This window comes from Drechmeria coniospora, chromosome 03 (assembly GCF_001625195.1).
Source record: "Drechmeria coniospora strain ARSEF 6962 chromosome 03, whole genome shotgun sequence".
NCBI classification, from domain to species: domain Eukaryota; kingdom Fungi; phylum Ascomycota; class Sordariomycetes; order Hypocreales; family Ophiocordycipitaceae; genus Drechmeria; species Drechmeria coniospora.
This window is the reverse complement of record NC_054391.1, coordinates 4,708,235-4,721,616: the sequence shown is the minus strand read 5'-3', so window position 1 is coordinate 4,721,616 and position 13,382 is coordinate 4,708,235. Positions and strand designations below refer to the sequence as shown.

Below are 13,382 nucleotides of genomic sequence, written 5' to 3'. Positions count from 1 at the left end.
GCATGCTCGGAATAAGGGATGCTCCTCCGACCCAAGGTTGCTAGCAATACAATGATGTCTATCTCACCCACGTTCCTGAAGTGACCATCTTGTACCATGATAGTACGGTATAGAGGCTTTTTCGAGCACCCATTTACAGTAAACCTACGGATTTTTTTTTTCTTGGATGCCCCTTGAGACGTGCGGGTTTTTATGTTTGGTCGGTCAGAACGTCAAGATGGCAATGTACTGGCACCGTCGACCAGTCACAATGTGCGATGTGGCGGCTGATGGATCCGTTGGGTTAATGATGCCTCCATTTTTGGCCTGGCATGGATGGGCGGAAGATTAATGAACACAACAGCCAAAACTCGCCATCGATGGTGTCGCATTGCTCTAGTTGGCCATTCCTAGGACATCACCCTCGTCACCCTAAACCATGAATGAGATATGTCACATTCAAGGACAAGCCGCCGACCGATACGGCACGTGTACGCCTCCGTGCATATGTGGTCATGAACTGCTTGTTGACGGCTGGCCCGGACCCGAATCAGAGTCGTCAAACTGTACGTTTCATCGCAACTCGATAGGAAAGGTCCACTAGTGGCATCGTGTGGCAGAATCTCCAGCGAAACCATGCTGGCCTGGAACTACATCTATGCCCAGAGAGGGTTTGCCGGCAAAATCACCATGGCAGAATCACCATAAGCGGAAGCTAGGGTCCCCGAAGAGCCCCGAAATGTTACACCACCACCGGTAGCAACGGTGCTACTCTTCGCGTAGGCATCTGTCCTTTTCAGGGCTAGCCATCCTCAGCGCCACCTTCTTGCCATTTTTGATATCCTTTGCAATCTCAAGATGTTTCACGACCTTGGAAGGGAGTGCTCATAATGGCATGGTGCTGAAGTGCATCATTACCTCGCTGGACTCGTCTACACCTAGTGACGGGACGTTGTCGCGTCCAAACATTACCCTTCCTGAATCCCTATGTCTTGGCTTGGAATGGAGTGCTAACGTATTCGTATTTGTAAACGAGTGAAGAACCAATCTTGCATATCAGAAGGCGGTTTCCTACCTGGCTACGAGTCCTAGCAGCTCAGTGCATCAACTCCCTCGTTATACCTTGCTCTCCTTCATCCGCAATGTATCGGGAAACGACAGGATGCTGAATGTATACATCATGGAGAAGATGGTGCAACATGGTGAGCGTCCTGGTGGCCATGTCAGGCACTCGACTTGTGCGTATTGTCCATCTCAAACATCTCTCCACCGGTCCTGAACGTCGAACAAGCACCTCTCTGCCTGCCGACACATCCTGCTACTGTCCTTCATCGTCGACATCAACATAGCTTCGTCCCTCCTCGGTACCCTCTCGCCAATGCCGGAATCCAATCTCGGCCATTGTCGCGAATCTGGACGCCGTCGACGTGAGCAGCTTGCTTGCGGGATCAAACTCGAGAAGGCACCGGACGGCATCCCGTAACCAGTGCGAGTATGGCGCGCGTGCCAAGTTCGTGTCGACGTTGATCACGCCCTGCCCGCACCGCTCATCGCGCATCCTTTCCCAGTCGGCCACGGCGTGGGAGCAGTCCCCACGAGGTAGGTGCGGGCAGCCACCGGCGACGCAGCGGCAGCCCATGGCGTGCGCCGCCCGTCGGAGGCATCCTCCCTCGCTGCACTTGGTGACATGGGCGCAGCCGAAACGGTCGCAGACGAGGGCGAGCTGCGAGCCCGTCATCATGGTGAAAACCACGCTGCCGATGGACCAGAGTTCGTCGCTCAGCGTGTAGGGGCGTTCGTCCTGTTTCCGTCAGCGTCCGATCGCCGGCGTGACGAGAATCCGGTGCAAGGCAAGCTCACCACCGGCCACGTTTCTGGATCCCGGCCAATCTTGTCACGCGTCTTCGCGAGCGGCTCCCATCCCTTTTTAATTGAAACTGCAACCGTGCTAGGCCAGGCCTCCGTGTTGCCGCCGTCGTCTTCGTCGTCGTCGTCGTCGTGGGGAGAGATGACGTGGCCCGTAACGGCGGCGGCGGCAGAGTGTCCGAGTTTGCAGAGCCCGTACGTCTCATTCCCTCTCGGCAGCTGAAAGTAGATGTGCCCGGGATCGATGGACCGGTGGAGGATTGGGTGCCAGTCCTCGCGTACGGATAGCCACCGGAAAGCCCGCGCGGCACCGGCGCGGTGAACGACGAGCGACTTGCCATCGTGGAGATGCACGACGGCGCCGAGGAGGGCGCGGAGAACGTGCCAGCAGAGCGACTCGGCGAGGTGAAGGCCGTTTGGCTGGTTCGGCACGGCCGAGAGAAGACTGCCCAGACTCCCGGCCTCGCAGAGGTCCCAGAGGAAGAAGTCGGCTCCGGCACCGCATGGCGGCGACGGGCCCGTGTTGGTGCCGGCGCCAGGCTGCTCCATGTGGCCGACCAGGGAGACGAGGTTCCGGTGGCCAAGTACTTGCCCTACGACGGATCCCTGGCCTTGAATGCCCATGAGGCTGCCGACGGCCTGCCGCTGCTGCTCGCTCAGTTTGTCGATTCGCCGAGCAAGAAATCGTCCCGCTTGCGGCTCGCCAGGCTTGACGGCGATCCAGATGCCTTCGTCCACTTCCTCGACGAGCTCGAAGCATGGCTGGCACACACTGTTTTGGGACGACATGGCCTATTGGGGTCAGAACCGACGGCGGCTGTCCTCCGAGAATTGCGAACATGGCATCGGTTGATTGCCCACGCCGAGGTCGTCGTCGTCTCTTATTCCAGCCCAGCATGGACGGATCCTTTGTTCAACCACGCCGACAAAGGAGGGATGGGACGGCACAGACGGCATGTGCGGCTGGCAATCACATCTCGCAATGTGCGCCAAGCCAGGTCGGGCGCTTTCACAACGGCTTTTGTTCTGCATCCGCACAAACAATCGCTGTAGAGCGTGACATCCCTTCCGTCGGCCGACGGTTTGAACGGCTGATGCTGTGTTCTGTAGAGGGCCAGCCGATTCTTGTCCTTTTCATGTGCGTCGGGAGATCTCGCACGCACGCACGAACGCACGCACGCACGCTGCACCCCGCTAGCACCTCCGACGCTCGTGGCCGAGTCGTACAAGTTCGGAGACGCCTTCTGTGTACAGTTGCTGTACGATGTTTGGAGATGCAGCCGAGACGTGAACCGTTGGTGGATGAAACAAGACCTCGGTGCAGGCATGAAGGGTGCATACCAACGTTCGAGGCCCGCAGCTGGGGAGAGGTTTGGCTGCAGAATCCCATCTCGTGCCAGCCGGGGACGCGTTTCAGCAAAGTGGAACGCGATGCACTCTTCCGGTTCATCGAACCCAGTCAATAGAGTGACCTGACGAACTGGTGCGTTCTGCCTTGGGATCTACAGGCAAAGGTAAATGTCTGGCAGAATCGGGCTGTGGTGTGCTGATGGTGCGCTGTGGCCTTGATGAGCTGACGCTACTTGCAAATACCAGCCCAGCCAGTAAGAGTATTCCGTACGCCTACGGAGTAATAATTAAGCATTACTTGCTCCGTACTCCGTACCTAATTATATGCATGTACATGTCATTGTGTATCCATTTGCATGGATGCAACCCACGCGTGATCAATCAGCATCGCCAAGAGCGGAAGCGAATTGATGGCTGCCGCTCATGCTGGCTATTATTTTTGTTCGATATTTTTCATTGTCTGCTTGATAAGCCTGCCGCGGAACAAAGTCCCATGTGTACGGACTCCATGGGCGAGGGAAACCTTTTTATTGTTGAGGCGGGCCAAACCCAGCTTGGCTGTTATGTCGCCTGCTGCTGGAATGATGCCACGAGCCTACTTCGGACGACGGTGCTGGGCATTGGATTCCTGGTACGAGGATGTTTGAATGCTTTCGCCCTGCTACATGTACTCCTACGTGCACGAGGACACGCTATCTTGTCAGTCAGTACATGTGAAAATGTGTACATGCTTCTAAGTACTGGCAACTGAAGTGTAAATACTGTAGGTGCAGGTGCTCTTACATGTACAAGTAGGTGTTGGTGTACTCCGTAGAAGTGCAACACCTATTAATAATTACTGCAGGTGCTCAAGTGCAGGTACAGGGTAAGACATGTTCTCGGCGCCCACCGATCCCAACTGTAACATCGCTCGCCGCCAGTCATTGGCTGGAACTATGCGGGAAGTCTTGAGCCCGCGTGCGGGCCATGGCGGGAACGGTGGGGTCTCCCCCTGCAGCACCACCGACGCAACGCCAATCAACGATCCTTCGCCCCTTGCCGCAGGGGGTCGTCCGCTAACCTCCTACTGAAGCCGCGCCCTGGACGGCAGCGTAGGTACCGCTAATCGTGGCCCGACGAGACGTAGCTTGCCGTCGCAAGTCTCGATCACCAACCACTCACCTACTTGTACCTGCATGTAGCAGTACTGTACTGTACCGCCTTGTCCCTTGCTTGTGTCTCTCCCTCTCCCAGAATCGATGCTCTCCACCCTCCATCTCCATCCCCTTTCTTCGAGCCGACGCGTGGCTGCGGACCATTGCCGTCGTCGTCATCTCGCACTCCTCCTCTGCTGATCGCATTCCAAAAAGCCCAGAGACATCGTCCCCATATCACCACCGCGCTTCGCTCTCGTCGCGCCGCCCCTTCCTGCCACCGACGAGCACGCGGCTTCCGAGCTTTTCGGGACCCAGATGTTCCGAATCGAAGCCTTTCCGTACCCATCTCATTCCAATTTCCTCGCGGACCATCACCCCCTGTCTTCCTCCTCCTGTCCTTGATTCCCAGCTTGCCGCAGGGCCACGGAGACGAGCATCGCAGGCAGAACTGGACCCAGTGCGACCGGCCGTAGTTTGGCTTGGCCGCGCCGTCAGGATAGGACCATCAACTCCATCGTCAAGCCTGGCCGTCGTCGAAACATGCGAGGGACGAAGTGAGTCGCAATTCCCGCATCCTCTGTGCGGCCACCCGCGCCCGCCACCTCTCCTCATCGCCATCGTTTTGTCGTCCTTCGCCGAAGCCTCCCGCCGTGGCAGCACCGTCGAGACTTCGCAGGCGAGGAACGACGTGTGCTCTCGGCAGTTCCGGGGTCCCTCTCCTTCGGCATTCGGACGGTGACGCCTTCGATTCCGTGCATCGTTGCTCGTGCCCTGCGACTGCGACTTCGCGGGCCGTTGTCGTCATTGCAAAACACCACCCGTCGACGGAATGGGTTGCCTTCGTCACCGAAAGAAGGAGGCCGACGGCTTCACCGACCACAAATGGGACTACATCAGCCTCACCGACTTCAAGGCGAAAGGTTGCGGCCCGGGCTTCTTCTACGGCTACCTCTGGCTCAATTTGTTCTTGTCCGTTGCCGTCTACGCCGTCGACATCTTCATCGCCGTCAACCTGCTCGCCTTCAGCCGATGGTCGTCCAAGATCAAACCGGCGATCCCCATCGACGTTTCCAAATGGATCTTCTCCGGCTGCATCATCGCCTCCTTCGTCAACCTCGCCTTCGAGGGCATCCGCGCCGCCCGCGTCATGAAGCGCCGCAACGTCGCCGAATGCTACATGGACAGCCTCGCAGCTCGCTGGGAATCGATCCGTCTCGGATCCGGTCAAGGCTGGAAGCGGTTTCTGGTCTTCACCGAGTTGACCAAGAGTAACAAGGGTGCCGAGTACATTGCCCTGTTTACCTACTTCAACTTCCAGTGTACGTCCCCCGCACCCTAATCCACGATGATGATGCATCGCTCGTCGGCTGATTGTTGCTCATCCGGACCGCCACGGCTGCAGCCTGGATTCGTGTCGTTCTATGCTCTGGTCCTCGCCAGGTCGTCAATGCATTGACGCTCAGGTCCGTCTACGTGACCAAGCTTGAGCCCACCGCCACTAGCGTTGGAGGATCCATCCTCGGCTTCTTCGACAAGATCAAGATCCTCGCATCCGAAGACTACCAGCAAGCCGTCATTCTCTCCGGCATGTGCTTCACCATCGTCGTCTGGGTCTTCTCCGCCATCTATCTCCTGTCCGCCGTCCTGTTCTACCTTTTCTTCCTCATCCACTGGATCCCTCGTGCCGACGGCGGACTCACCGGATACTGCGAGCGCAAGGTCAACAAGAGGCTCACCAAGATTGTCACGACCAAGGTGAACAAGGCGCTTGCCAAAGGTCAGGCGAAGAGGGAGAAGGCGGACGCTCTAGCCATGGGCAATGGCGAAAAGCCCCCGCTGGAGCGTGCGGCCACGCTCCCCGTCATCTCGGATTTTGCCGACCCGTCCGACGAGGATAGTCTGCCCTGCATGCCCGTCTTGGGGCATAACGGGACGTCCGTCACCCTGCCAGTGTATTCGTCTCGCCCGGAAACACCCCTCGGGCTCGACCGCACGGCCGTTGGCCAAAAACGACCACTGCACCGCCAGACTGGTTCGTCTGCTTCCGCCGCCAGCTACTCTTCGAGAGCACCGCTGGTGGGAGCGGCGGCCGATATCGCACACGATAGGGCACCGGTAGAAGCTGCCGGCGCACACTTCTTGGACTACAACTCCGCGACGGCTCCACGACCGGGTACGTCCGGATCTCAAAGAAGTTTCGGACCTCGCCCAGGTTATGGGTTCGCCAACGGTACCTTGGCCGGGTCCTCTCTGCGGCGCCACCTCACTGCCAGTCCCGAACCTATGGATACGGCGATCACGAGGCGCCCAGTTGGCGGCCCGACGACGGCGCCCGCGAATCCGTACGGTCGCCCGAACGAGCGTCCTCAGCAGCCACCGTATATGGGCACGTACGACGCTAACGCACCTGGCGGTCGCGCTCGCCCTACCCCATCGGACGCCGCACACGAAATGGCCACGCCCGTGTCCGGCTTCACAGCTCCATCGGCATATCAAGGGTGGAGAAATCTGACGGGGTCGGGTCCTGCAGGTGGGCCCCGACAACCACCACGGAGGAACTTCACGGCTCCGATGCCGGCTGGCGGCCCCATCGGTGCCTTGCAAGGCCGGCCTGGAACAGCGCATAGCGTTCGTAGCGCATCGAGCTATCAGCCATACAGAGCCGAACCGGGCAACGCGCAAGGTCGATTGGAGGGCCCGTATAGGCCCATCGACGAGGGCGGGCGCAGGTACTAGCGTCAGGAACGAGTACATGCCGCTGATTCGAATTGCCGGCTGCATGCCGACTGGCCCTGTATCGTCGCTGGATGTCTGCATCTTCATGACACAGGCAATGGACCGAGCTGGAGGGCAGGGAGCTGAATTTCCTCACCGTTGTGCTATTGTATCTGTTTGTTTGATACCCATTCCATATTGGGTTGGTATGCAGGCAGCCCTGCTCGGACCCGACGGATTGCACCTAGTTGCTTGAAGAACAATGGAAGCGATGCCGGCGAATTTGAGCCCTGTGACGATCAGCTGCAGCTGGGAAACCATTCCCCGGATATGATCCCATGCGGTGGAGGGGGTCGGCGCGGCGCTTTGCCTAATACTGCCTAAGCATGCGCATTCGAACAGCAGGGCGCCACGAGAGATACGGATTGGGGCTTGAGACAAATCTAGCTCCGATGATGACATATCAGGACGGCTTGCATCGCGGATGCCGGAGGCGGCGGGAGAGAGGTGCTCGTCATCAACCCCGCGATTTCCCCAACGTCGCAGCAACCCCAGACGCATCCTTTGCCGGCATTCCACGCAGTGCTCAGAGGGACCTAGGCACGCGTATGCAGTCAGCCTCGGTGACAGACTGATGAAGTTCGTTTCCTGCTCAATTAATTGGAGGTGCGACACCTGCCGATGCTCACCTCGAACCTCACCTCGCTTCCCTTGATACAATACCTCGTCTCGTCCCGGTCCCTGCTTCTGCAAGTCGTTGACAACTATACCGTCACCATGCCGTCACGACTATCGTCCTTTCACGAAGGGGAGGTGGCCGTTCAGCAGATGCTCCATGTACCGCCGTCGGGGAATCCGACGAGTGCCGGACTGCCCATGGCATACGCGCACCGCGTTGGTGCGTCGCCCCTGCTAGCGCTCGGCACCCTCGACAAGGAAGGTCGGCCGTGGACAACCGTGTGGGGAGGTGAACGAGGGTTCGCGGCCCCGGTGGCGGAGGGTGTGCTCGGCTTCCGCAGCGAAGTCGATGTGCGGCACGATCCCGTGTTCGCCGCGCTGTGGGAGGGCGAGAGTGGTGGCCTTGTGCAGCCGAACCAGGGGCGGGGGAAGATGATGGCGGCTCTGTCGATCGATCTGGAGACGCGGGACAGGGTGAAGCTCGCGGGCATGATGATCGCCGGCTCATCGGAGGCGGGGACAGGTGCCGAGGCGGACGTGCAAGCGGCCATGGCGGTGACGGAGAGCCTCGGCAACTGCCCCAAATACATCAACAAGAAGGATGTCAAGAGGCACAGCCCGGCGGATGCGCAGCTCGTCAGTGACGGGCTGCCGCTGCCGAAGGAGGCGCTGCAGCTCATGGACCGGGCTGACATGTTCTTCCTGTCGAGCACGAACGGGCAGACGATGGATACGAACCACCGTGGTGGCACGGCCGGGTTTGTGAGGGTGGCGAAGAACGAAGCGGACGAGGTCGTGCTGGTGTATCCAGAGTGTGAGACGGCGACCCCCTTCCCCTTTGCACATGGCTCGAGCCCCTGCGACAAGGGCAACATGGCGGCTGACAAACATGTGTAACATAGTTTCTGGAAATCGGCTGTACCAGTCGTTGGGGAACCTGCGAGTCAATCCTCTTGTGGGCATCGTCATTCCAGATTACGATTCGTCGGATGCCCTCTACTTGACGGGCGAGGCGTCCATCCTCGTCGGTGCCGAGGCGTCGTCTCTTCTTGCGAGATCCAAGCTCGCCGTCAAGATCAACGTGTCGTCGGCGCGCTTCGTCAAGGGCGGATTGCCATTCAGGGGAACGCGGGTGGAAGCGTCCCCCTACAACCCGCCGCTGCGTCTGCTCCTGTCGGAGAAGGAGTCGCACGTGACCGACGCCGGGGCGCAAGTCGACATCACCGTCAACCTCGTGGAGCGCGAGATCATCAGCCCGACCATCGGCAGGCTCACATTCCAGCTCACTTCGGAAAGCGGCCAACGGCTCCCGACCTGGTTCGCGGGTCAGCACCTGACGCTCGACTTCGAACCCGAGCTCGGGGTGGGATACTCGCACATGCGAGACGACGACCCGCAGAGTCTCAACGACGACCTCGTGCGGACGTTTACCATCTCGAGCTCGCCGAGCAGCAGCGGGCGGGTAGAGCTCACGGTGCGGCGGCACGGACCCGCAACAAACCTGCTCTGGAGGCACGATACGCGCGTGCCGCTGTCGATAGCCGTGCTGGGTTTTGGCGGTGAGGAGGCTTTCCGGATGCCGACGACCACGGGCGGTGCTCAGCCGGTGTTTGTGGCAGGCGGGGTGGGAGTGACGCCGCTGCTCGCACAGGCGAGCGCCGTTCTCGATGCCGCCGTCGATCTTCGGGTGCTCTGGAGTCTGCGTCACGAAGACCTCGCTCTCGCAGTGCGAGCGTTCGAGGATATTCCAGGCCTCGCTGCCGTCACGAGCCTCTACGTCACGGGGCGGGACGGCGACGAGAACCTGCTGAAGAAGCTGCAGGCCCTCGGGGCCGCCAGGGTCGAGAGAAGGAGGCTGGGCAAGGGAGATGTCGACGAGCTGAAGGGGGCCGAGCGGAAGTTTTATCTCTGTGCCGGGCCGGCGCTGCTTCGATTGCTGGACGGCTGGTTGGATGGGGAAAAGGTTGTGCGGGAGGACTTTGGGTACTGATGGGACGGAAAACCGCTGACTGAGGGGTATCCAAGGAGTATCCGAGGGCAATCGTGGCACCTCAAGGTAGGGAAAGAACAGGCCAACTTTCCGTTCCACAGTGAGCTCCTCATTTTGTGCCATGCGGTGAGGGGCGCTGCATGTACCTACAAGAAGGGAACTGCGGTCAACGCAGCCGATCTTCATGGTGCGTACTTGGTTCCTAGTAGGCACCGGATGACTCCTTGAGGGATGACTCCTTGAGGGATGCCCCCCCCCGGTATTCACCTGATTTATGATAGATGTACTTACAGAGAACATTCCCGCGGGATGACGCGAAGCTGGGCTCGGACCTATTGGCTGTCTGCATCGAAACATTGTATTCGGTGATGCTTACGCCATTGTCATAGCACCAAGACTCATGTACCCTCAGTGAGTATTATCATCGTTCACGCCAGCTCCTAAAGCACGAAGCGGGTATTATTTCCATGACCAAGTAGGAACAAGGCCCCTCCGATCATGAATATATCTTTGTCATGTTCTTGTGCCAACTTTATAGTCCCAACACTCACGCAAGCTCTGTGAGTATTGCCATCCTTCGCGCCAGCCCCGAAAGCACGCAGCGAATATTTCCAAGACCAATTGGGAACAAGGTCCCTCCGATCATGGACATCTCTTCGCCATGTCCTTCTGCAATAGGTACTATTTGCATACTTCATCGTCATGCATAGCTTCGTGAGGCATGGACACAGTCCCCATTTGAAATGCAGTCTCCTTCTTCTTTCACTCGCACTGCTGTCTTATCAAGGAGAAGAGGAGAGGACATGGCGGTCGGATGATGCAGATGAGTCAGTGGATGGTGAGCCCTATTTCGGTTGGAATGAAGGACCTTCAGCACTGTTGTCGAGAAAAGTTATAGCAACAGCTGATGTAGGGCGAGATGTCATGAATAGTTCATATCAGCTGCGACGGCAACTTTTCTTCAAGTGTGGTATTAATATCCGTTTAGTTCTGGAGACAAACCTAAACAAGTACTTGCCCATGGCCGAGCCCGGAGTCGATTCCAGACGATATTCCGGCTGGAGTTTGACCAGGAAAAATGTGACACATTGTCGAAGATGACGTCGGCTTACTTGAAACCCTGCGTGATTTTTCTCACACCACTGGAGGACATTTTATATCAACTGGCATTCACACCAACTTTTCATGGTTGTGCTGGTCAGGGCGTCGCCGCCTGCGCACAAACCCCGAGGGCCGAGAACGGAGCGGACAGGAGGGGGCGCACCTGTGAGCCGTACCGTTGATGTTCCTTTCCGCGCTATATTGGTGGTTAGATACGTGCAAATACCTGGTTGTAATCAGTACCTGATTGCTTTGGTACAGTACTAGTATGCTTAGTAGGGAACGAGCACCACAGGGGGCCACGTTGGAATGACGCCGTCAACCACTGTCAACTGGAACACAACCATGAGTACCTAGGTACCAAGCACAAGCAGAAGTGCAAGCACTGTACTCCGTACTTAAGTGCTGTACTCCGTAAGTACTGTAAGGAAGCGATCGATGGGCCCATGGCGTGGCAACTCCGCTTTTCCAGAAGGACGACCTGCTGGCGTGGTTCTGGTTGGCAGTGGTTGCACTGCACCGTGGTACGTGTTGAGTGTCGGAGTGGTGGTGTTACATGTACATGTACACGAGCGGTAGGAGAGTGCAGGTGCACGTCCATGTACAAGTACATGTGGTGTGCGCGCCAGCACCAACGCTCGCCTGGATTGGCCTGGACTGGCCTTTGCCAGACCCAAAGCCAGCAAGACCCAAGACCCAAGCGGCTGGAACCAACCAGAAGCGCAGGCGACGACCAGCGAACTCGTCCCTGTCCCGTCGGTCCGATTCTGTCCTTCTACAAGATCACTCCTCGCAACCAACCAGGCAAGCATTCAGCCGGTCACCGCCCATTTCTGTCCGTCGTCACCGCAACCGGCAGCAGCAAAGTCCTCGACCGTGCTGCCCACAGCCCAGCCGGGCCGTCGCTCTCCTCCTAGGTGCGCTGGCCATGCCCGTCGAACCAAGGCCGTCCTAGTCGATCCGAAACTCGTCCATTTTTCATGCGCCTCCTCGGTCTGACGATTCCACGGACGCCGGCACAGCGCCTTCATCGATACCTGCAGAACTCGTTCCCTCCGTCGCATCCCGACACCTGCTTCTCCATTCGTCCCCAATTGACTCGCCCTTCCTTCTCCACGGCGACACGGCGCTCTCGCGGCCCCTCCGACGTCGCCATGGCCTCGTCCGATTTTGACTTTGTCAAGAAGATGACTCCCGCCACCTATACATTCCCATCACATCGCCTTCGCCGCGCCTCGAGCTCGAATACGCCCCTCGTCCTGGTCTCCTGCGGATCATGTAAGCAACTGGTTCGCATGGGCGCAAGCCGATTCACTCTCGCAGTAGCGGCCTGCGCGCCGTCTCGTCACCCGTGCTCGTTGCTGACCTGCATGCAGTCTCCCCCATCACCTTCCTTCACCTCCGCATGTTTCCCATGGCTCGGGACCACAGCCGTAACGAGGGTACGTAGCCATCAACCGATTCATACGCAGAAATCCAAAGGCATCGAATCCACTCTCTGACCCTCCTTCTCTGCAGCAGGATTCGAGGTCGTTGGCGGCTACCTCTCCCCCGTCTCCGACGCCTACAAGAAGAAGGGCCTCGCGCCGGCGGTGCATCGCATCCGCATGTGCGAGCTGGCGACCGAGAACACGTCCAAGTGGCTCATGGTAGACCCATGGGAGGCCGAGAGCCCGACGTACATGTAAGACGTCCTGCGCTGTCCCCGGAGACGTTGGGACGAGGCTGACTTGGCCGCTCCAGCCCGACGGCACGAGTGCTCGACCACTTCGACTACGAAATCAACCACGTCATGGGCGGCGTCGAGTGCACTGACGGCACCCGCAAGCCCGCCAAGATCGTCCTGCTCGCCGGTGCCGACTTGATCCAGACGATCAGCACGCCCGAGGTCTGGGACGCCCGTGACGTCGAGCACATTCTCGGAAACTTTGGAGCCTTCGTGCTGGAGCGAACAGGCACCGAGCTCGACTCGGCCCTCGCGAGCTTGAAGCAGTGGGAGAAGAACATCCATGTCATACGACAGGTGGGCAACCAGCCGGCCCATGGGGGCTTCCTCCGCCCAACTGTGCGTGGCGAGCTAACCTTGTCCCTAGGTTGTGACCAATGATGTCAGCAGCACGAAGGTGCGCTTGCTTTTGAAGAGAAACCTGAGCATCGATTACATGTGCGCCCCATCCACTCCCCCCCGGCACACTATCCGTCCCTAACCAGCATGGCTCCTGGCAGTGTTCCCGATGATGTTGTCAATTACATCTACGAACATGATCTGTACCGGGATCTCGACCTGCAGAGGAGCGAAAAGGAAAAGGACGGAACCGACGACGCGGCGCCCGGACCCCGCGACGGCTGAGAGATCGGCAGGGACTCCAGCCCACCGGCACGGCCGTGGTTAGCTCCGAGCCGCCGGCTCACCGAACATGGCGTGCTCAGAAACCGACGAGAGCGAGGGCCGAAGAGTTGGCCTTGGCTATTCGACAGTCACCATTGCAGACCTCGTCTTGACTTGCCCGCCGACACAGATTTGCATTTTGGCTCCGCCCGCTCTTCGACTCGGTCGTCTTGATGCG

General features: G+C 58.7%; 4 protein-coding genes across 4 annotated transcripts; 3 read left to right on the top strand and 1 right to left on the bottom strand.

Moving 5' to 3' along the window:
- Positions 1–1,297: 1,297 nt before the first annotated feature.
- DCS_06985 (uncharacterized protein) lies at positions 1,298–2,634 on the bottom strand (the record flags this gene model as incomplete). The annotated part of the gene is made up of 2 exons (XM_040804272.1): positions 1,298–1,780; positions 1,840–2,634. 2 exons carry the CDS (start codon positions 2,632–2,634, stop codon positions 1,298–1,300), a joined length of 1,278 nt encoding a protein of 425 aa, XP_040654376.1.
- Positions 2,635–5,160: 2,526 nt separating this feature from the next.
- DCS_06984 (pheromone-regulated membrane protein) lies at positions 5,161–7,067 on the top strand (the record flags this gene model as incomplete). The annotated part of the gene is made up of 2 exons (XM_040804271.1): positions 5,161–5,650; positions 5,734–7,067. 2 exons carry the CDS (start codon positions 5,161–5,163, stop codon positions 7,065–7,067), a joined length of 1,824 nt encoding a protein of 607 aa, XP_040654375.1.
- A 756-nt stretch (positions 7,068–7,823) lies between these two features.
- Positions 7,824–9,714, top strand: DCS_06983 (uncharacterized protein; the record flags this gene model as incomplete). The annotated part of the gene is made up of 2 exons (XM_040804270.1): positions 7,824–8,538; positions 8,627–9,714. The coding sequence occupies 2 exons, from the start codon at positions 7,824–7,826 to the stop codon at positions 9,712–9,714; spliced, it is 1,803 nt and encodes a 600-aa protein (XP_040654374.1).
- Positions 9,715–11,969: 2,255 nt separating this feature from the next.
- On the top strand, positions 11,970–13,165 carry DCS_06982 (uncharacterized protein; the record flags this gene model as incomplete). Its single annotated transcript, XM_040804269.1, has 5 exons — positions 11,970–12,093; positions 12,192–12,257; positions 12,334–12,499; positions 12,559–12,880; positions 12,929–13,165. 5 exons carry the CDS (start codon positions 11,970–11,972, stop codon positions 13,163–13,165), a joined length of 915 nt encoding a protein of 304 aa, XP_040654373.1.
- Between the last annotated feature and the right edge of the window lie 217 nt (positions 13,166–13,382).